Source organism: Martes martes (assembly GCF_963455335.1).
Source record: "Martes martes genome assembly, chromosome: 4".
In the NCBI taxonomy this organism is placed as follows: Eukaryota; Metazoa; Chordata; class Mammalia; order Carnivora; family Mustelidae; genus Martes; species Martes martes.
In genome coordinates, this window is record NC_137891.1 from 160,125,516 (window position 1) to 160,141,134 (window position 15,619).

At 60.0% G+C, this 15,619-nt stretch overlaps 2 protein-coding genes across 9 annotated transcripts in view; both read left to right on the forward strand.

Moving 5' to 3' along the window:
• SCMH1 (Scm polycomb group protein homolog 1) overlaps nt 1-3,285 on the forward strand; it is a 171,936-nt gene extending 168,651 nt beyond the window's left edge. For 6 of the 8 annotated variants that reach the window (XM_080802756.1, XM_080802757.1, XM_080802753.1 and 3 more), the window contains 2 exons: nt 1,007-1,149; nt 2,098-3,284. In XM_080802756.1, coding sequence (XP_080658882.1) covers nt 1,007-1,149; nt 2,098-2,223 — 269 coding nt within the window. In that variant the 3' untranslated portion in view covers nt 2,224-3,284. Of the gene's footprint in view, nt 1-987; nt 1,150-2,097 lie in introns of all 8 variants that reach the window. The other 2 variants (XM_080802758.1, XM_080802760.1) reach the window with 2 other exon arrangements.
• Nucleotides 3,286-8,784: 5,499 nt separating this feature from the next.
• On the forward strand, nt 8,785-12,982 carry SLFNL1 (schlafen like 1; the record flags this gene model as incomplete). Its single annotated transcript, XM_080801332.1, has 4 exons — nt 8,785-9,156; nt 10,870-11,340; nt 11,572-11,715; nt 12,350-12,982. 4 exons carry the CDS (start codon nt 8,785-8,787, stop codon nt 12,470-12,472), a joined length of 1,110 nt encoding a protein of 369 aa, XP_080657458.1. The 3' UTR covers nt 12,473-12,982.
• Nucleotides 12,983-15,619: the final 2,637 nt, after the last annotated feature.

Below are 15,619 nucleotides of genomic sequence, written 5' to 3' on the forward strand. Positions count from 1 at the left end.
ATTGAGAAGGAATCAGATATGCAAAGCCCTGGGGAAAGAACGGAGGAGATTGAAGGTCAAAGAATAAAGCATAGCTATTCACGAAGCAGAAAGAAAGCTAGTGTGTCTGGAGCATGACGAGAAGGGGATGGGGATAGGGGGTTAAGATGCAGTCAAAGCCAGGTGGTGGGTATTAAGGAGGGCACGTATTGCATGGAGCACTGGGTGTGGTGCAAAAACAATGAATTCTGTTACGCCGAAAAGAAATTAAAATATAAATATATATATATATATATATATATATATATATATATATATATATATATAAAAGGTAGAAAAGGCTGGATGACGGGAGAAACTTCTAGACCATGCGTGGTAAGGAGTTCCGATTTCAGAGAGTCCAGATCGCACAGAGGAAATGGGAGGAACTGTATTTGAGCCAAGAATGAGATAAAAGCTCTAAGCCAAGCCCTGAATTAACACTGAGATTCCTGGCAGCCCAGGCAAAACTGTTTTCTGCCTCTATGCATTATTAGGCTGTCCCAAGGTTAGCTACTCCCCAGGCCTTGGATGAGACACAGGGTATCATCCACCACTTCTTTTCTCCCTCGACCCCAAGGATTTGGCTCTAATCTTGCCCATCTCCCAAAGTCTCTCTGGAAATGGTCCCCAGAGCCAAGGCAAAAGCAGCCTTACCCCCCAGGCCCCCACTGAACCCATGACATCCCCTTACTCATTGTTACTGCTGACTCAGGTCCAGGCAGAACCACAGCCTTACTGTAAAATTCTTCTGACTCTCCCCAGAATCAGATCTACTCCTAAAGAACAAAGATTTGCCTTCAGAACAGTCTCAGACCCGCATCCCTTTGTGGAAGAACGCTTCCCTCCCTCAGCCACCTCCAGTTCTCTGCTCTGCCCCGGCAGTGCCGTCAGCCTCCCCCTAGGGCCATGGGGACATGCCAAGGAGAGTGGTAGGCATGACAAACCAGTCCCCACCCGTTATGGCAGGTTCCCTCCTGTCCTGCAGGCTCCGACCGCTACCTGGAAAGCCGGGATGCCTCTCGACTGACTGGCCGGGACCCCTCCTCATGGACAGTGGAGGACGTGATGCAGTTTGTGCGGGAAGCCGACCCTCAGCTTGGACCCCACGCTGACCTCTTTCGCAAACACGTAGGTGCCCCTGCCTGACCTCTCCTGTGTCCACTGGGAGTCTTGCTTCCACAATTTGTAGACTCTTAGAGGTTCCTCTAAACTGACCACAGGAGACACCCTGAACAGAGACAGAATCTTGGGTCTCAAGCAGCCCTCAGTGGGCACTGAATTCAGCCCACTCATGTAGTGTAGGCCTGACTTGGTCACATGCCTGCTGGGTGCATGGCCAGTGGGCTCAGGCCCAGGGGAAGGACTCTCCTCTTTTCCTAGAAGCGCTTGTTCTCCCATTGGCCTGCCTTGGCCTGAGAATCAGGGGCCTCAGCCCAACTTAGAGTCTCCAGCCAGGTGGCTCCCACTCTCCAGCCACGTCAGCCCCCGTCTTGTCCTTGCTCTTCTGTGAACCTCCAGCATCTCTTCAAGTGACCGTTGGCTGGGTGACCAGGCACTGTTTCCGACCCTCCTGCAGTGACCATACTCCTGATTTGGGGTGCAAACCCATTTCCCTGCAGCCCCTACTACTTGGTACTGTTCTGCTCTTTGGGCACTCAGGCTGCCTTTCATGGATCATTTCAGTCTTTCATGCTGGTGGGTTTGGGGGTGCTTTTGGGTCAAGCCTAAAGATCTCACAGCTGCTCTGAGCCTAGCTCACACAGAAGGGCCCTGGCCACTCAGGAAGGAAGACAACTCACAGAGTAACAGTTGATGAGGGCCAGGGGTTGGGGGGACTTACTGGAAGAGATGGAAGGGAGCCGGACCTCAGTGGTTGGAGGGTGGGGCCACGGTGTCAGGCAGCAGGGACAGGAAAGCAGAGGAGCGCTGGGAAGGAGCACCTGCTGGGCTCGGTAGTAGGTGTTGGGGTGGGAGGGGCAGGGGCCACAGAAGCTGTGGGGAGCCGGTCGGCTTTAGTGGTGCAGAACCTGCTGGCCAGACCAGCCAGGCCTCTGACAGCCCTCCCTGCCCCCCTAGGAGATCGACGGCAAGGCCCTGCTCCTGCTGCGCAGCGACATGATGATGAAGTACATGGGGCTGAAGCTGGGGCCCGCTCTCAAGCTCTCCTTCCACATTGACCGGCTGAAGCAGGGCAAGTTCTGAACCGGGAGACGCAGCCTGGACACCTGTGGGGTCCGCCAGAGGGGGTCAGCATTCTCCCTGGAACAGGGAGCCAAGCAGCCCCCAGCTAGCGCCTCCGTGGACTTCAGGGCCACCTCAGGACTCCGGAGGCTGTGCGAGCCACCGCTGCTCCCCCTCCCTGCCATGATACGTCCTTCCATGAAGGACTGAGGAGGGGAGAGTGTGCGGCCCGGGGCTGGCGCTGCTCTTCCCCTCAGCCCGGCCTTGCCTCTGAGGTCCCTCCGTATTTATTTCTCAAGCCTGGTTGGCCTCTCACTGGGCGTTTAGACTGAACACCTTTCAGGTGATGGAGGAAGGGGCTGACCCCTGAGGCCTCAGAGGATAGGGCCCTGAATTGATACTTGGGCCCAGGCCCCCAGCCACCTGCTGGGCCCAGTGTGGCACCCCACTGCCCCCCAGCACCTGCCACCTCCTCACAAGAGCTCCAGACTCCAAACTCGTGGTGCACACCTCTACCTTTTTTAAAAAAAGATCTTTTCTTATTTAAATTTATTGTTTCTGGCACTAGGGCAAGCCCCCCAGTACATATTCCTCTCACTCCAGACACTGGGTTTCGGGAGGAGAGAGTCTGTGCCGCCCTGGTCCCAGAGACGTGTAGGCCCTTTACAAGGACATCGCCCGAAGGCACTTTCTCTGTGGGGTGGACAGATCCTTCAAGCCTTGACCATATCACTCAGCATAGGGAGGACAGAGTTCCTGTCACGTTCCCCTCTTCCTCCACTGGGCCTTTTGCTGCCCCGGGCCTCATCTGTGGGAATGGGAGTCCCCTGTCCCACACTGCCCCCTACCACAGCTACTTGCCTGGGCCGGAACTGCTGCCGAAGAAGGTTAGGCCCCGTGATTCTCGGCCACGAAGGCTATAAGGTGGATGGGAGGAAAGGGTTTGCAGGCTGGAATCTGGTTGTACCCTCACCTGTCCAAACGCTTCCTTTATAAGCAACTCAGCAGCACAGCTGCCCCCGCTGCCATCTGGACTTCTTTTATGTCAATTTGTTTATAAATAAAAACCAATTTAGATGCCAGTGTGGTTTGAATCAGTCAACAGAGCACTGAACCTCCAGTGGCCGATCACTTCCCCTTTCTTGGCCCTAGTTTCCTCATCCTTAAAGGAGGCATGTAGACAGGGTGATCCCCAGGGGTTCTTCTGATTCCAGGAAACCCTAAAAAGCAGGCTGGCTGCCAGATGCCCACTGGAAAGGTGGTGTGGAGTCTGTTCTCTGCCCTCAGGGGGCAGCGCTCTGGTGCAGCGAGACAGGGAGCGCGGAAGCTGCGTGAAGGGCGAGCGGGAAGCAGTTTTTGGGTCAGCAGCCTCAAGAGCCACCATGGCTAGGTTCGTCCTCGTCGCCATCATCATGGGGTGAGGAGAGACACTGGCTTGCCCAGCTTGCGCCTACCTGGAGCCAGACATGCCAGGCCAGGGCCCCCAGACTCGTCTCTGCTGGGGGAGGTGTGGGGAGAGCAGCGGCGTGCAGGAAAATCTGTAATAACGGGCACTCTCGTGTCACTGTGGGCCCCGTGAACTACTCCACAGGTATTAGAATCAGCTCATTAAATCTTCACAGCAAACCCATTTGATGGATGAGGACATGTAAGGTTAGCTCACAGGAAGCATGAAAGCAAGCGTTTGAAGCCAAGTGCTCTGACACCAAGGCCAAGGTGGAAGTTCTAGTCAGACTATTTATGGTGAGGCTTTGGGTGGGTCACTTCCCTTCTTTGGGCCCATGTGGCTCTGAGGGTTTCAGATGAGGAGACTTCTGAGCGTCCCACCAGCTCTCCCCTGGCTGGTGCCACCATGATGACTAAGAGATAATGTCCTTTGCACATGGCCCCTGTGAGGTTCTCACCACAGCGCCTGTGACGCGGTCTGGGTCAGGGCTGCCCAACCAGAGCAGGGCTCGGTTCTCCACAGATTCCCGGACACTGGGCTGTGATGGGCTGTACCGATCATTCACAGGACTCCCAAAGAGGGCCTTACGGAACCCTGACAATAAACCTCTGGATGTGATCCTTACCCAAGAGACAGACGTGGGGCCTGAAGGACCAGCACGCGGGGGCCGGCCAGACCCGCAGCAGGGCTGCGCCTGTGGAGCCGGCCAGCATCCCCCTCAGCCACGCCCTTGTCACCAAGAGCATACAGTTTGCCAGCTTCCTTGTGCGGAGTTGTTTTATGCACATTTTCTCAGGCCAGCCTCACCCTGCCCTTTGCAAGTGGGAGAACTAAAGCTGGGAGAGAGTTGAAGTACTTGGCCCCAAACTCCATAGCTAAGCCTGGGTGCCTGCAACACCCCCCAGGGGGTCTGCTCCCAGATCCTGCTGACCATTCAGACTCAAGACTTCCGCAGGCTACCCCGGCTGGGGGTGGCATTCACCTTGACGGCTGTCAGAAACCCCTGCCCAGCGGACAGTATGAAACAGCCCCCCTCTTCGGTGGGGTAGTCCCTGCAGAGCCCACTGCCATCCAGGGGACAGCTCGGGTGCAAGGGGATTGCACATATCAGGGAGCAGTGGGCTTCACCTTGGCTTAGCAGCAGCATGTCCTGAGGGAGCAATAACTCCCAGTTCGTAGGCGTGATGACTCCGTAGGCGTCGCTTCTGCATCCCTACAAGGGCCACGCCCCATGGAGCCTGCGCACTAAGGAGGCCCAGAGCTGTGGCTTTTAAGCTATGTTCAGTCCTGATGATTCACAGCTCAGGTTCATCCTCACCATAAGCAACATTGCCTTCAAACACTTGACATTCCACGGAAACAGAACTAGAAAGGTAACCAAATGTCAGATTCTGTAGGAGGGGAAAGGATTCGTTACCCCTTCACTCTTACTGCCCTGACTCCTGGGGTCAGAACTGAATGTCTTCTCAGGAGGGGGGAAAAAAACTTTTGAAATTATTTCCCACAGCCAAGCCTTCTAATAGTGACCCACAATCATCCAGAGAAGCTGAAGGGGCCTCTGGCAGGCCTGAGAGCACCAGCCGCGGCTCAGGGGAGACCAGTCTGTGAACCCCCACAGTCCAGCCCCCCACAAAATGGGAAGGCATCTGGGACTGGGGGACAAACGCCCCCCGGCACCAGCTTCACATGCCCCCCCAATACTGTGACAAGGAGAGGACATTGGCTCCAGCGCTGAGGAACCTCAGGAAGCCCGCATGCTTGAGAAGATGACAGAAGAATCCAGGCTCTACTTAGATGCCACCGGCGATCTCTGCAGGCTGTGGCTCTGATGGTCCAGGTGGACATGGTGTCTGTCTTCACATTGATGCCACCATTCCTCCTCAGGAAGAGCTGGAAGGTGGCCCCCGCCTCCTCCCCACAACCAAAACTAAAAACTTGGAGAACCTTCCTGCGAGCCCAGACACCCCTCTCCTCACCATCCCTCACCTTTTTGCAGCCTCCTTACCCCGACACCCCAGTCACCCCATTAATCAGGGAGGCTCCACAGCTGGAAACCTGCAGTCCAGGGACCATGACCACCAAGGGTCACAACTCCATTTGTGCCCCACCTGCAACACGAAAGCCACTGAGGGTGCTTCCAGGAGCCCACAGCTGACAAGTCCCAGTATAAAGACACTAGACCCAAGACACCTGTGGGTGGCTGGGACTAGACCCTGGCAGAGGTCGGTGGGAATCAACAGGCAGATGCCCATAGGCCAGGGGTGGGCTCAAGACAGCCGGGAGTGCCATGGGGCCCAAATGGCAAAGGCAGCGTCCACACCACTTCTCCCCCAAGTTCCAGAGTTTGCCCTCCTGACCCCTCCCACACGAGGTCTGAGCTCAGTCCCCACCTCTGCCCCAGCACTCTGCTCCTCGGCTGGCCTCCCAGGGCAATTCTTGCAGACATCCATCCTTGACGTGGTTTCAGGGATTATGGCCACGTGGGGCCACAAAGTGGACATCCCTCTCCTCCCTCGTCTTTGGGTTAGCCTCACATTCTTAACTTTAAGTTCGAGAGTTGTTTCCCTCTGGCGCAAAGCAGAGTTTGTCAGGAAGGTCACAGACATCCAGTGAGGGGATAAAGGGACGGCTTACCCCGTAACACTGAGCCCATGTCTGCCCCTGCCCAGCGGCCTGTTAGAAAGCCCAATGCCCTAAATAACCCAGTTACACTGCAGTACGTTTCAGTATTTGAAATATTACTGTGTAAACGTATTTGGTGCCTTCCAGTGACTGTTTCCACCCCACCCCACAGAAGGAAGGGGAACTAACGTGCATTTCAACATGTGCTGGTTAAAGGTCCCAGGGACACATGCAATTCGGGGGTTTGAGGACACCCCCAATAGGAATGGGAGGAGTGTGGGCGGTCAGATCAGCGTGGAAAGCCTGGTGCACAAGGCGGCCTGACAGCAAGGCCTCAAGAAGGGAGTCCTGTTCTCTGGGGGTGCTTACATGCCTGGTCTGTCGGGGCCCCTCTCCTGACTGGCCATTTCGGGGCAACTCGGCCCAACTGCACTCCACCTGCCTTCTTGGGCAGCTACAGCCCCTGCCCTGGGGTAGTCCTGAGAGTGGCCCATGATGGCCGGGGCTGGACAGGCCTGAAGAGGGGTGGGGGGAATGCATGGGGAGCTCGCAGCCCTCCTCCTCCTCACTGCCTCTCCCAGAGCTGGACACCCCAGTCCAGGCTCTCTCTGCCTCGTCCCTAAGGGCAACAGAACTCCCTTGGCCTCTGCAGGTTGGCTGCCCAGAGGAGGGGGCAGCCCCCACGGCCCAGCAGCTTCCCCAGCCTGAAGCATCTGCCTCTGCCCTCCCTCCTCCCTCCCCGCCTCAGGACTTCCAGAAGGACCCAAGCTCCCTGCGTCTGCCTAAGGAAAGCATTTCTCCAAGCCCCCTCCCCCACCCAAGAACAGATTTCTGCGTTAACAAAGGCTGTGTATCACCCATGTCCCCATCCCTGTCAAACAGCAGCGACAGCCCTGTCCTTGAAAAGGGATGGCAGCTCTTGACAGAGTGCTCAGGGCTCCTCTGGCCGGCAACTTCCGTCGTGGGCACAGAGCCAGGCCTGCTGCCCGGGGCAGCCCTGAGACCAGCCATGTGTGCTCAGATTCATCCTGGGAGTGTCCGGGCTGTCAGTGCTCAGCGGAGCCTGGGTTTGGTGACCGAAGGGGAAGGCGGGGATTTGTGGCACCAGAGGCCTTGTGTGGCCACAGGGGCCAGGAGAGACATTACAGAAGGAGGAAGTGTGTCCTTGGCCCCTGGACTCCGGAGCAGCCCAGAGGGAGCCACACAGACAAGCTGTAGTGTGTGTCTCTACCTTGGTGTGGGAATAGGAATAGGATTGACTTCCCAGCCCTGGGCCTCAGTCCAGCCAAGAAGGCATTGTTGACTCCCGTGAGATCACAGAGGTGGTTGCACAGGCCCCGCCCACTTCTCCTACAGCTTCGGTTCTCCTGCCAGGCCCCCAGGGGATCCCCCCCTCCAGGCAGCTGCTGGTCAAGGGTCAGCGGTCCATGGGAGCTGAGGGCTGGCATCTCCCACGCTCCCCCAGCAACCATCAGGATATGAGGGTCACAAGCCTCCCTTTTCCTCCTGTTCCTGCTTGTCCGGAAGGCCCCCACCCCCGCCGCGCTGGTCCCCAGGCCCCGACTATCTCAAGAAGCCAATCTGAAAAGATGCAGGCCGGTGGTCGCTGCCCCACAGAGCGGAGGCCGGGTGTGTGGGGGTGAGTGGAGGGGCCGCTGGTTGCCAAGGGCACATAGTCAGGCATGAGGCCCCCGGCCCGGCGGAAGGGGGCGTACTAAAGGGCCCTGGCTTGGCACTTCCTCACTTCTGCTCTCTGGACTCTGTCTAGACCAGACCATGAGCCTCCTCAAATTAGCTGTAGACGTGCAAAGGCCATTTTTCTGGGGGAGGGGCCGAAGCCTTCATCTGTCAGGGGGCCTCTGCTCTAAAACCCTCCGGCCCAGCCCTGCCTGGTTCAAAGCCTCCGCTAGGCTCACACCAGCTCGGACCGGGTGAGAAGCAGCAGCAGAGTGGCCACTGCCAGTCCTCAGAGCCCTGGGTGACACCTTCCTCACCAAAGGCCCCTAAAAAAGGCTTCCCTGGGGCCTGGAGGCAGCAGTCATCTCTGATGGGCAGGAAATCCAAAGTGTTTCCTCCCACCTGTGGACTGGTCAGGGGGAAGACAGGAGGTCTGAGGCCCAGAAAGGGAAGTGGCGGGGCCCTCAGACCTGAGTCCTGGGCCCTTCTTCCCCTCTTGAGACACATTCCCCCTCGGTCTTCCCTTCTGTGGAATGGAGGGGCAGGCCCCCAGGCTCTCTTGTCCACCTCAGCGCTGACTCCCCTCTTTCCTGTCCTAGGCCTTGGGTTGGTGGCAGGCGCCTTCGGCTGGCCCTCTACCCTCCCTCCCTCTCTCTGGCCCTGCCCAGCCCCTGCCCATCTGTGAACCTCCCAGGAGCCTCGGCACCCACTGAGCCCCCTGGGAGGCCCCGGGAGGAACAGCCGGCCGTGAGGACTCCCAGAAGCCCTTCTGAGGGAGACCTCTCCAGAGACCCCCCAGGAAGAGATCCCAGCAAACCCAGGTGCAGGAGCCCCTCATGGAGCCCCCAGGCAAGCAGCCCCTGCAGGAGTCCACGCCTGAGGACCCAGCCCCCGAGACCGCCCCCAGCGCGCACATTCTCTACGTGGACCACCTGAACCCCCAGTTCTCGGTGCCCGTGCTCGCCTGCCTGCTGCGGGACACACTGGAGCGGCTAGAGCTGCCGGTGGCGCGCGAGCACATTGAGGTGGTGAGGCGCCCACGGAAGGCCTATGCGCTGGTGCAGGTGACAGCCCACGAGGCCACTCTGGCTGCCCTCCCCTGGCGCCTGCAAGCGGCCCTGGAGGAGCACCAGATCCCCAAGGAGCTGGTGGCCCGCGGGAAGGAGCTGGTGCTGGGTGAGGGCCCAGGGCCCTCGAGCGGCAAGGAGGTAAGTGAGGCTGGTCCGGAGCACCCCAGCCAGCAAGCCCCAGAGCCTCGGGGAGTGGGAGCAGGAGAAGCCTGGGCCAGGATGGCCTGTGCTGGGGGCGCAGGGCAGGGGGCGGAGGTGTGTGTCTGAGGGCTCAGGAACAGATGGGCAGACTGGCCGGCAGCTGCTGACTGCTGTCCGCTCGCTCCCAGAAGCAGCTGCCGCTTACGGTTCGCCTCCAGCCTGGAAGCTCGGGAAGGAAGGCCAAAGTGTGGGACCTCCTCCCTGGGTCCTTCTGAATCCCATCCTCTGGGTCTGGGCCAGCTGGGGCCTTTCCTCCTCAGCCCCCCTCATTCCTGCAGTTGACAACATCGGTGTCCGCTCCCGGCCAGGCAGCAAAGCGGAGAGCAAAGGCTTGGCCCTGCCCTTGGGGGGTCCGGCTCTCTGAGCAGAGCCAGGCACAGCCAGTCACTAAGCTGTGGGCTGCGGGGACAACTGCACAGAAGAGCTGAAATCCCAGCTGGGATTTAGGGAGTGGAAGGATGTTCTAGGCAGCGGGACACAGTGAGGGGGGTGACGGCCCGTCTGCAGAAGGGCGAGCCCGCTGAAGGCTGTGAGGAGCTAAGGAAAAAAGCTGGGCCAGAGGGCGGGGTCCGGGCCCCGAAGGGCCGCAAGACCAAAGCAGAGCAGGGAGGGTGTTGAGGGGGCCGGTGTGGTGGCCTTCATGGGGGATGGGAGGGAGCACCAACTCACTGCGGCTATGGTTGGGCCCTCCGTGAGAAAGGTGATTTCGGTTTTCCTTTTCTTTTGGGATGAAAACTCTGTGGTGTTTAAATTGTTGCAGAACTGAGCAGCTCTGTGACTGACATTTCAAGGCCTGTGAGCCTGACTTCATGTTTGTGTGACCATTTCCTCATGTTTCTGATAAACTGTACTCTCTGGGAGGCATGGGGCTAGTAGGGATGGGCTCCTCGCCACTGCCCCCCAGCCCCCACGGCACCTCCAGCCCCCATGGTGCCCCCAGCCACAGAAGCCACTGCTGGAGACAGGGAGGCAGCAAGGAGCCAGGGACAGCTGCAGAAAGCCCAGTAAGGGGGAGTGAGAGAGTCATCCTGCCTCCAGGGTCAGTGGATGGGATGGGAGGAGCTGGAGGTGGGGAGGCAGTGATGAGGCCCAGACTTGGCCCGTCCCCAGGAGCCTGCTCATGCGCAAAGCCCAGGAACAGAGCAGAAACCATTGAAGGGGTCTCGGGAGGGCTGGAAGAGGGCTGAGATTCAGGAGGACTGGTCAGTGGTCTAGAAAGCGACAGGCCGGCGTTTCAGGGAGACCAGGAAGGGCATGGGTTTCTGGAATCCCGTGTCATGATTCAGAGACCTGTCACAGGCGACCTCAGGTACTGAGATATGTCCTGTTGTGATCTGGCCCCGGGAATCTGAGGCCTGTCTGTAACTAAGAGGGAAGACATCGGCCACAGCAGCTCCAGCTCCCAGCCCTGGGAAGGAGAGCGTGTCAGACCCGCCCTGCTTCCCACCACCGGGCAGGAGGGAGCAATGGCGGTTCAAGCCCTTGGCTCGGCGGGTTTACCGCACAGGCCCAGGAAGGTGGGCAGAATTAGGCCCCTCCCCCGGGCGGGGCATCGGGGTGCCTGAGTGTGTGGGCCCCAGGCGGAAGGAGGTGCCCTGCCCTCTCGCTGCCAGGCTCGGGGCTTCTGACTCTCGGTCCCCGCCCCGGCAGGAGGAGGACAGCGGCCCAAGTCCCCATTCCAACCCCAGCCCCGCCCACAGCACCCCAGCGCGGGCCCTGCGGGGGCCCCGGGGCCAGCCCGGCGGCACGCGCTCCGACAGCGCCATCGTGCGCCAGGAGATCGTGGGCCAGGAGCGCCTCTTCCAGGGCGCCTTCCTGGGCAACGAGACGCGCAGCGTGGAGTTTAAGCGCGGGGGCGGCGAGTACCTGAGCCTGGCCTTCAAGCACCACCTGCGGCGCTACGTGTGCGCCTTCCTCAACAGCGAGGGCGGCAGCCTGTTCGTGGGCGTCGAGGACAGCGGCCTGGTGCAGGGCGTCCGCTGCGGCCACCGCGACGAGGACCGCGTGCGCCTGCTAGTGGACTCCATCCTGCAGGGCTTCCAGCCCCAGGTCTTCCCCGACGCCTACACGCTCTCCTTCATCCCGGTGGTCAGCGCCTCGGCCGGCAGCACGCCCCTCAAGGTGAGCCGCCGCCGGGACGGTCTCGGGTCTGGTCCCCGGCGCTCAGCGAGGGACGGCCAGCCTCTCCTCGGCCGAGCAGGGATGGGCGGGGCCGGGGGCAGGGGCATTGGGGGCAGCGACCGGAGGAGAGGCGGGAAGCTCCCTCCCCCCCCGCCAGGCTGCCCCCAGGAGTGAGTGACGTGGGATGTGGGGGCCTGGGTGCCTGCCAGAGCCGCTGTCGCCCTTTCCAAGGTGATCCGCCTGAGCGTGCACGCCCCCAGGGCCCAGGCCGAGCCGCAGCTCTATGAGACCGACCGGGGGGAGGTGTTCCTGCGGCGGGACGGGAGCATCCAGGGCCCGCTGTCTGGCCACGCCATCCAGGAGTGGTGCAGGGAGGTGAGTGCCCGGAGCCACTCACTGCGCGGTCGGGGGCATGCCATCAGCTTCCCCCACTCCACGTCCCCACCCCCACCCCCCGCGCCGTGCTCCACCGCCGGGGAGAACACCCCTCCCCCCCCCCCCCGGCTGTGTGCCAGCCCCTACCCCACGCGGCTGGGGAACTGGGAGAAGACTGTATGGAGAAGGCTGAAGACTTTGGGAGGAGCCCCTTACGATGCGGAGGCAGTTAGTGCTAGACACGGTCCCAAGAAAAAGCCTCTTCCAGAGGGCCACACCAGGTGGCCCAGAAGCAGGGCAGGGCAAGGACGCTGCGAGGCAGCGGCCAACCCGGGTCTGCCCCTGGAACTCGAGGAGGTGGCAGAGGATGGGTCAGCCCGGGCTCTGGGATGCAGGCAGGCCTCAGGTCAGCCGGCTTCCCTCAAGACCCAGGGCTGACTGACTTGTCGGGGGCGGCCGCACAGCCGGGGGCCTGGCTCCCATTGGCCTCGAGTAGCCCCCCCTCCCCCAAGGCCCTCCTGGGTCGCGTCCTCCTCGGTAGATTGGACCCCGGGCAGAGGGGGCGTGGCCCCGGGCAGAGGGGCGCGGCCCCGAGCGGCCCCAGCGTGGACCTCTGCCTCTGTGGCCCCCGCAGAAATGGGCGGCCGAGCTGAGCAAGCTGGAGCAGAGACTGAAGGCGCTGACGGCGGAGAAGGAGCAGCTCCAGCAGCAGCTGCAGCAGCGCGTGCCCGTCTCCTGCACCTGCTGCGTCCTGTGAGCGCCGGGTGAGTGTGCGAGCCTGAGGGCTGGCTCCACCCGGCAAACACGGGATCGCCTCTTTTTGAACCTAAGGTCTCCCTTCAGAGCTGTGTGGGCTGTTCGGAGGCAGATGCCAGCAGCACGTCTGTCCTTGCTCCTTCAACGACTGCTAGTGTGCGGGCTTCGATCCCGAGCAGGCCCGGTCTATGGAGCTGAGAAACGGCTCTTAGCCTGATCCCCCAGGAACCTTACTTCCAGAAAGAACTGGTAAAAGCTCGGCGGGAGCCCGCCTACGGCCGAGCTGTCAGGGACTGCCCTACTTCCTCAGATGCTCACTTTGCCCAGGCTGGGGTCCCTGACCCATCGGCGAGATAGGCCACAGAGGAATGTGTCCTCTTGGGAAATCGCTTCTGCAAATGGCCAGACACACTCAGGTCACTGTGGCTATGCGGCAGACAGGCCACCACCCTGCAAACCCCACCCTGAGCTTGCTGGAATTTATGATTGTCAATAAAGAACATGCACCTGGAGCAAGGATGGTTCTTTCTAGGCCTCTCGGTCAGCCAGCTGGATGCAGCTGAGTCCTGAGTCCCATGCCCAGCCCATCTCTCTGTCCAGGAGTCTGAGCCAGCCAGAGATTCCTCCCACCCAGAGCTGTGGGGCCCAGACAGTTGCAGTCTGTTCTAGCTCGGCCTTAAAAACCAGGTCCCTTGGGGGAAAACTGCTACCTTTTTGTTCAGTTCTTCGTCTAGGAGACAGTGAAATGGACAGGAAGCAGGGGCACTCGGTCATCATCACCCCGGCACCGTGTCTCCCCAGCACCCACCAGCACCTGCACAGGGTGTGACCTCCAGCCCAAGTACCCTCCAGCCACTGGTGAGGACTTCTGCTCTGGCCATTCCCCTCATCTCCACCAGTAGAAACAGACACACTCGAGCCAGTGTCTGATCATGCCATGCTGGGCTCAAAGCCCTGCAAGAGCTCCCCATTTCATCAGTGTCAAAGTCCGAACAGCAGCCTACACAGTTCTTCACAACCTGGCCCACCTGACCTCAGCCCCTTCTGCCCCTTGAGCGGGTGTGCCCCGCTACAGTGACCCATTGTCTCCAGGACACACCTGCCGCAGGGCCTTTGCACTGGTTGCTTCCCTACCTGGAAGGCCGCTCCCCCAGAGCTGTAGGATGGTTTCTTCTGGGCTCCACCTCCAAGTGGAGGGGATAGTCAGTTCTCTACCCACCCTACTGCACATAACACCTCCCTCCCCCACTTTCCTGCTTCCAGCCTCGCCACACTCCGTAGCTTTCCTTGCTGTCCCCTCCCCGCAGTAGAATGCACCCTTCCGGGGATAGGGATTTGGGTCTATTTTGTTCATTGCTGACGTTCAGAACCTAAAACACAGCTGGCAGGTCGTAGATGCCCAACAGCTAACTGCTGCAGAAACAAGCAAGGACACTCAGCTTCCGGTCTGAGCCACTAGAAAACCATGGAACCTGGTCAAATGGGGCATTTCCCGGGAGGGCCCACAACACACCTGCGCAGACCTGCTCTTCCTCGTTGGTCTAGAGGTCCTTGGCCATATCCATGGAGTAGATGGAGCAGCTCCAGCCCCACAGCCCCTGGTTCGTCAGCCAGGAGACCCCACCTGTGTGTCTCAGCTGCTCGGGGACTTGCTGATCCCACTTACCCACAAGCTAGTAAGGGAGGCCTGTCTCATGACACGTTACCTACCCAAGTCCTGCTCCTCGTCCACTGGGCCCCTCAGTCACCCAAACATAGTGCCCAAACCAAGTTTTCAGAGGCTCCGTGAGAACCGCACAGAGGATGTGCTGCTGAGGAAGTCAGAGGGGGGCCAATTGTGGGCAATTTCCGTGTGCCCGGCACAGGCCAGATGCTGGTCTGGGCAGTGCAGTCCTCGGAAGTGCCCTTCCTGGGACACAGCCGATGGCAACAAAGAGCAGCCGTGTTGCTGAGCTGCTCCAGGCTGCTAAGCCCGGCCCAGACCAGCTGGCTTGAAGGGCTCCGGTCCCTCTGCCGCAGCCTGGGGGGCAGGGCCACTCAGGCTCCGCCAGCCCAGGAAAGCCAGCGGGATCCCTTCTCCACAAGGTCATCCAAGTGGCCAGCACTTAGCAGCAGGTCAGCGGAGGCCACGGGACATCTGCAAACCATCCCATACACAACCGAGTCCTCACCGTTGTAGGGACCGCTGCTGTCACCCTCCTCAGTGCCCTCAGTTTGGGGAATGGCTCATACAGAAATGACTCAGACTGTGTGACCAGCTGGGAATGGTGGTTAGAACCCATCCCATTAGCCGCATTCCAGGTAGCAAGACAGGCATGAAGAGCCCTGTGAGGGACCCATTTTACTTCGGTCCATGAGAAGCGGAGACAAAGGGGGCTCACTCGCTCTTGCTGGGTCAGGGCGGGCACCCCAGCCTCTAGGCCCCAGTGCGGATGGCAGCCTTGAGCCATGAGCACAGGCACACAGGGAAACCCACTTCTTCTCCAGATCCCCCTGACGGGGAAGCTGGGCTAAACGCTGAGAAAGAAACATTTTTCTCCCTGCCCTGGTTTCTCAAATGTCCGTGAGGAAAGGCGGTTGACCACAGACAGACAACCCAGCCTGAGCCTCCCGTCTCGGACTGAACGGAGCTGGCTCACGAGGAGGCGAGCTTGGTGGCTGGAGGGTGGGTGGTTGTCCACAGCAGCAATGGGCCCCTCACTCTGGGGAGAAAGCCCTCAGGATGCCGCCCTGGACACACAAAGCCGGAGGATGGGAGGACCAGCAGTGGAGAAAGTGGTCCTGCTGGCTGACAGCGGTCAGTCTGCTGCTCCCGGGTCACATGTATAAGGGGCCACATCCATGGCCAGCAGAGGGAGGGGACCCCCGTGAATAACACACACCACCCCCCCAAGACCAAGCAGCCCCCATGCTTCTTTGCATCTCTATATGTTGGGAATCTGAATTTGAGGCCTTCGGGGGGAAATTCTGATTTCCCACGAAAAAGAAAGGCTCCTCTCAGGTTCTGCACAGACGATCAGCTCATGCACTTAAGGCCATCCCACCGAGGACAGCCGGGTGCTGGCCACTGAGGTGACACAGGCACGTCCCGGACCGCACTGACATTGCCCACCCAGTGGCGACATCAAGAGCACGGCACACAGAGCAT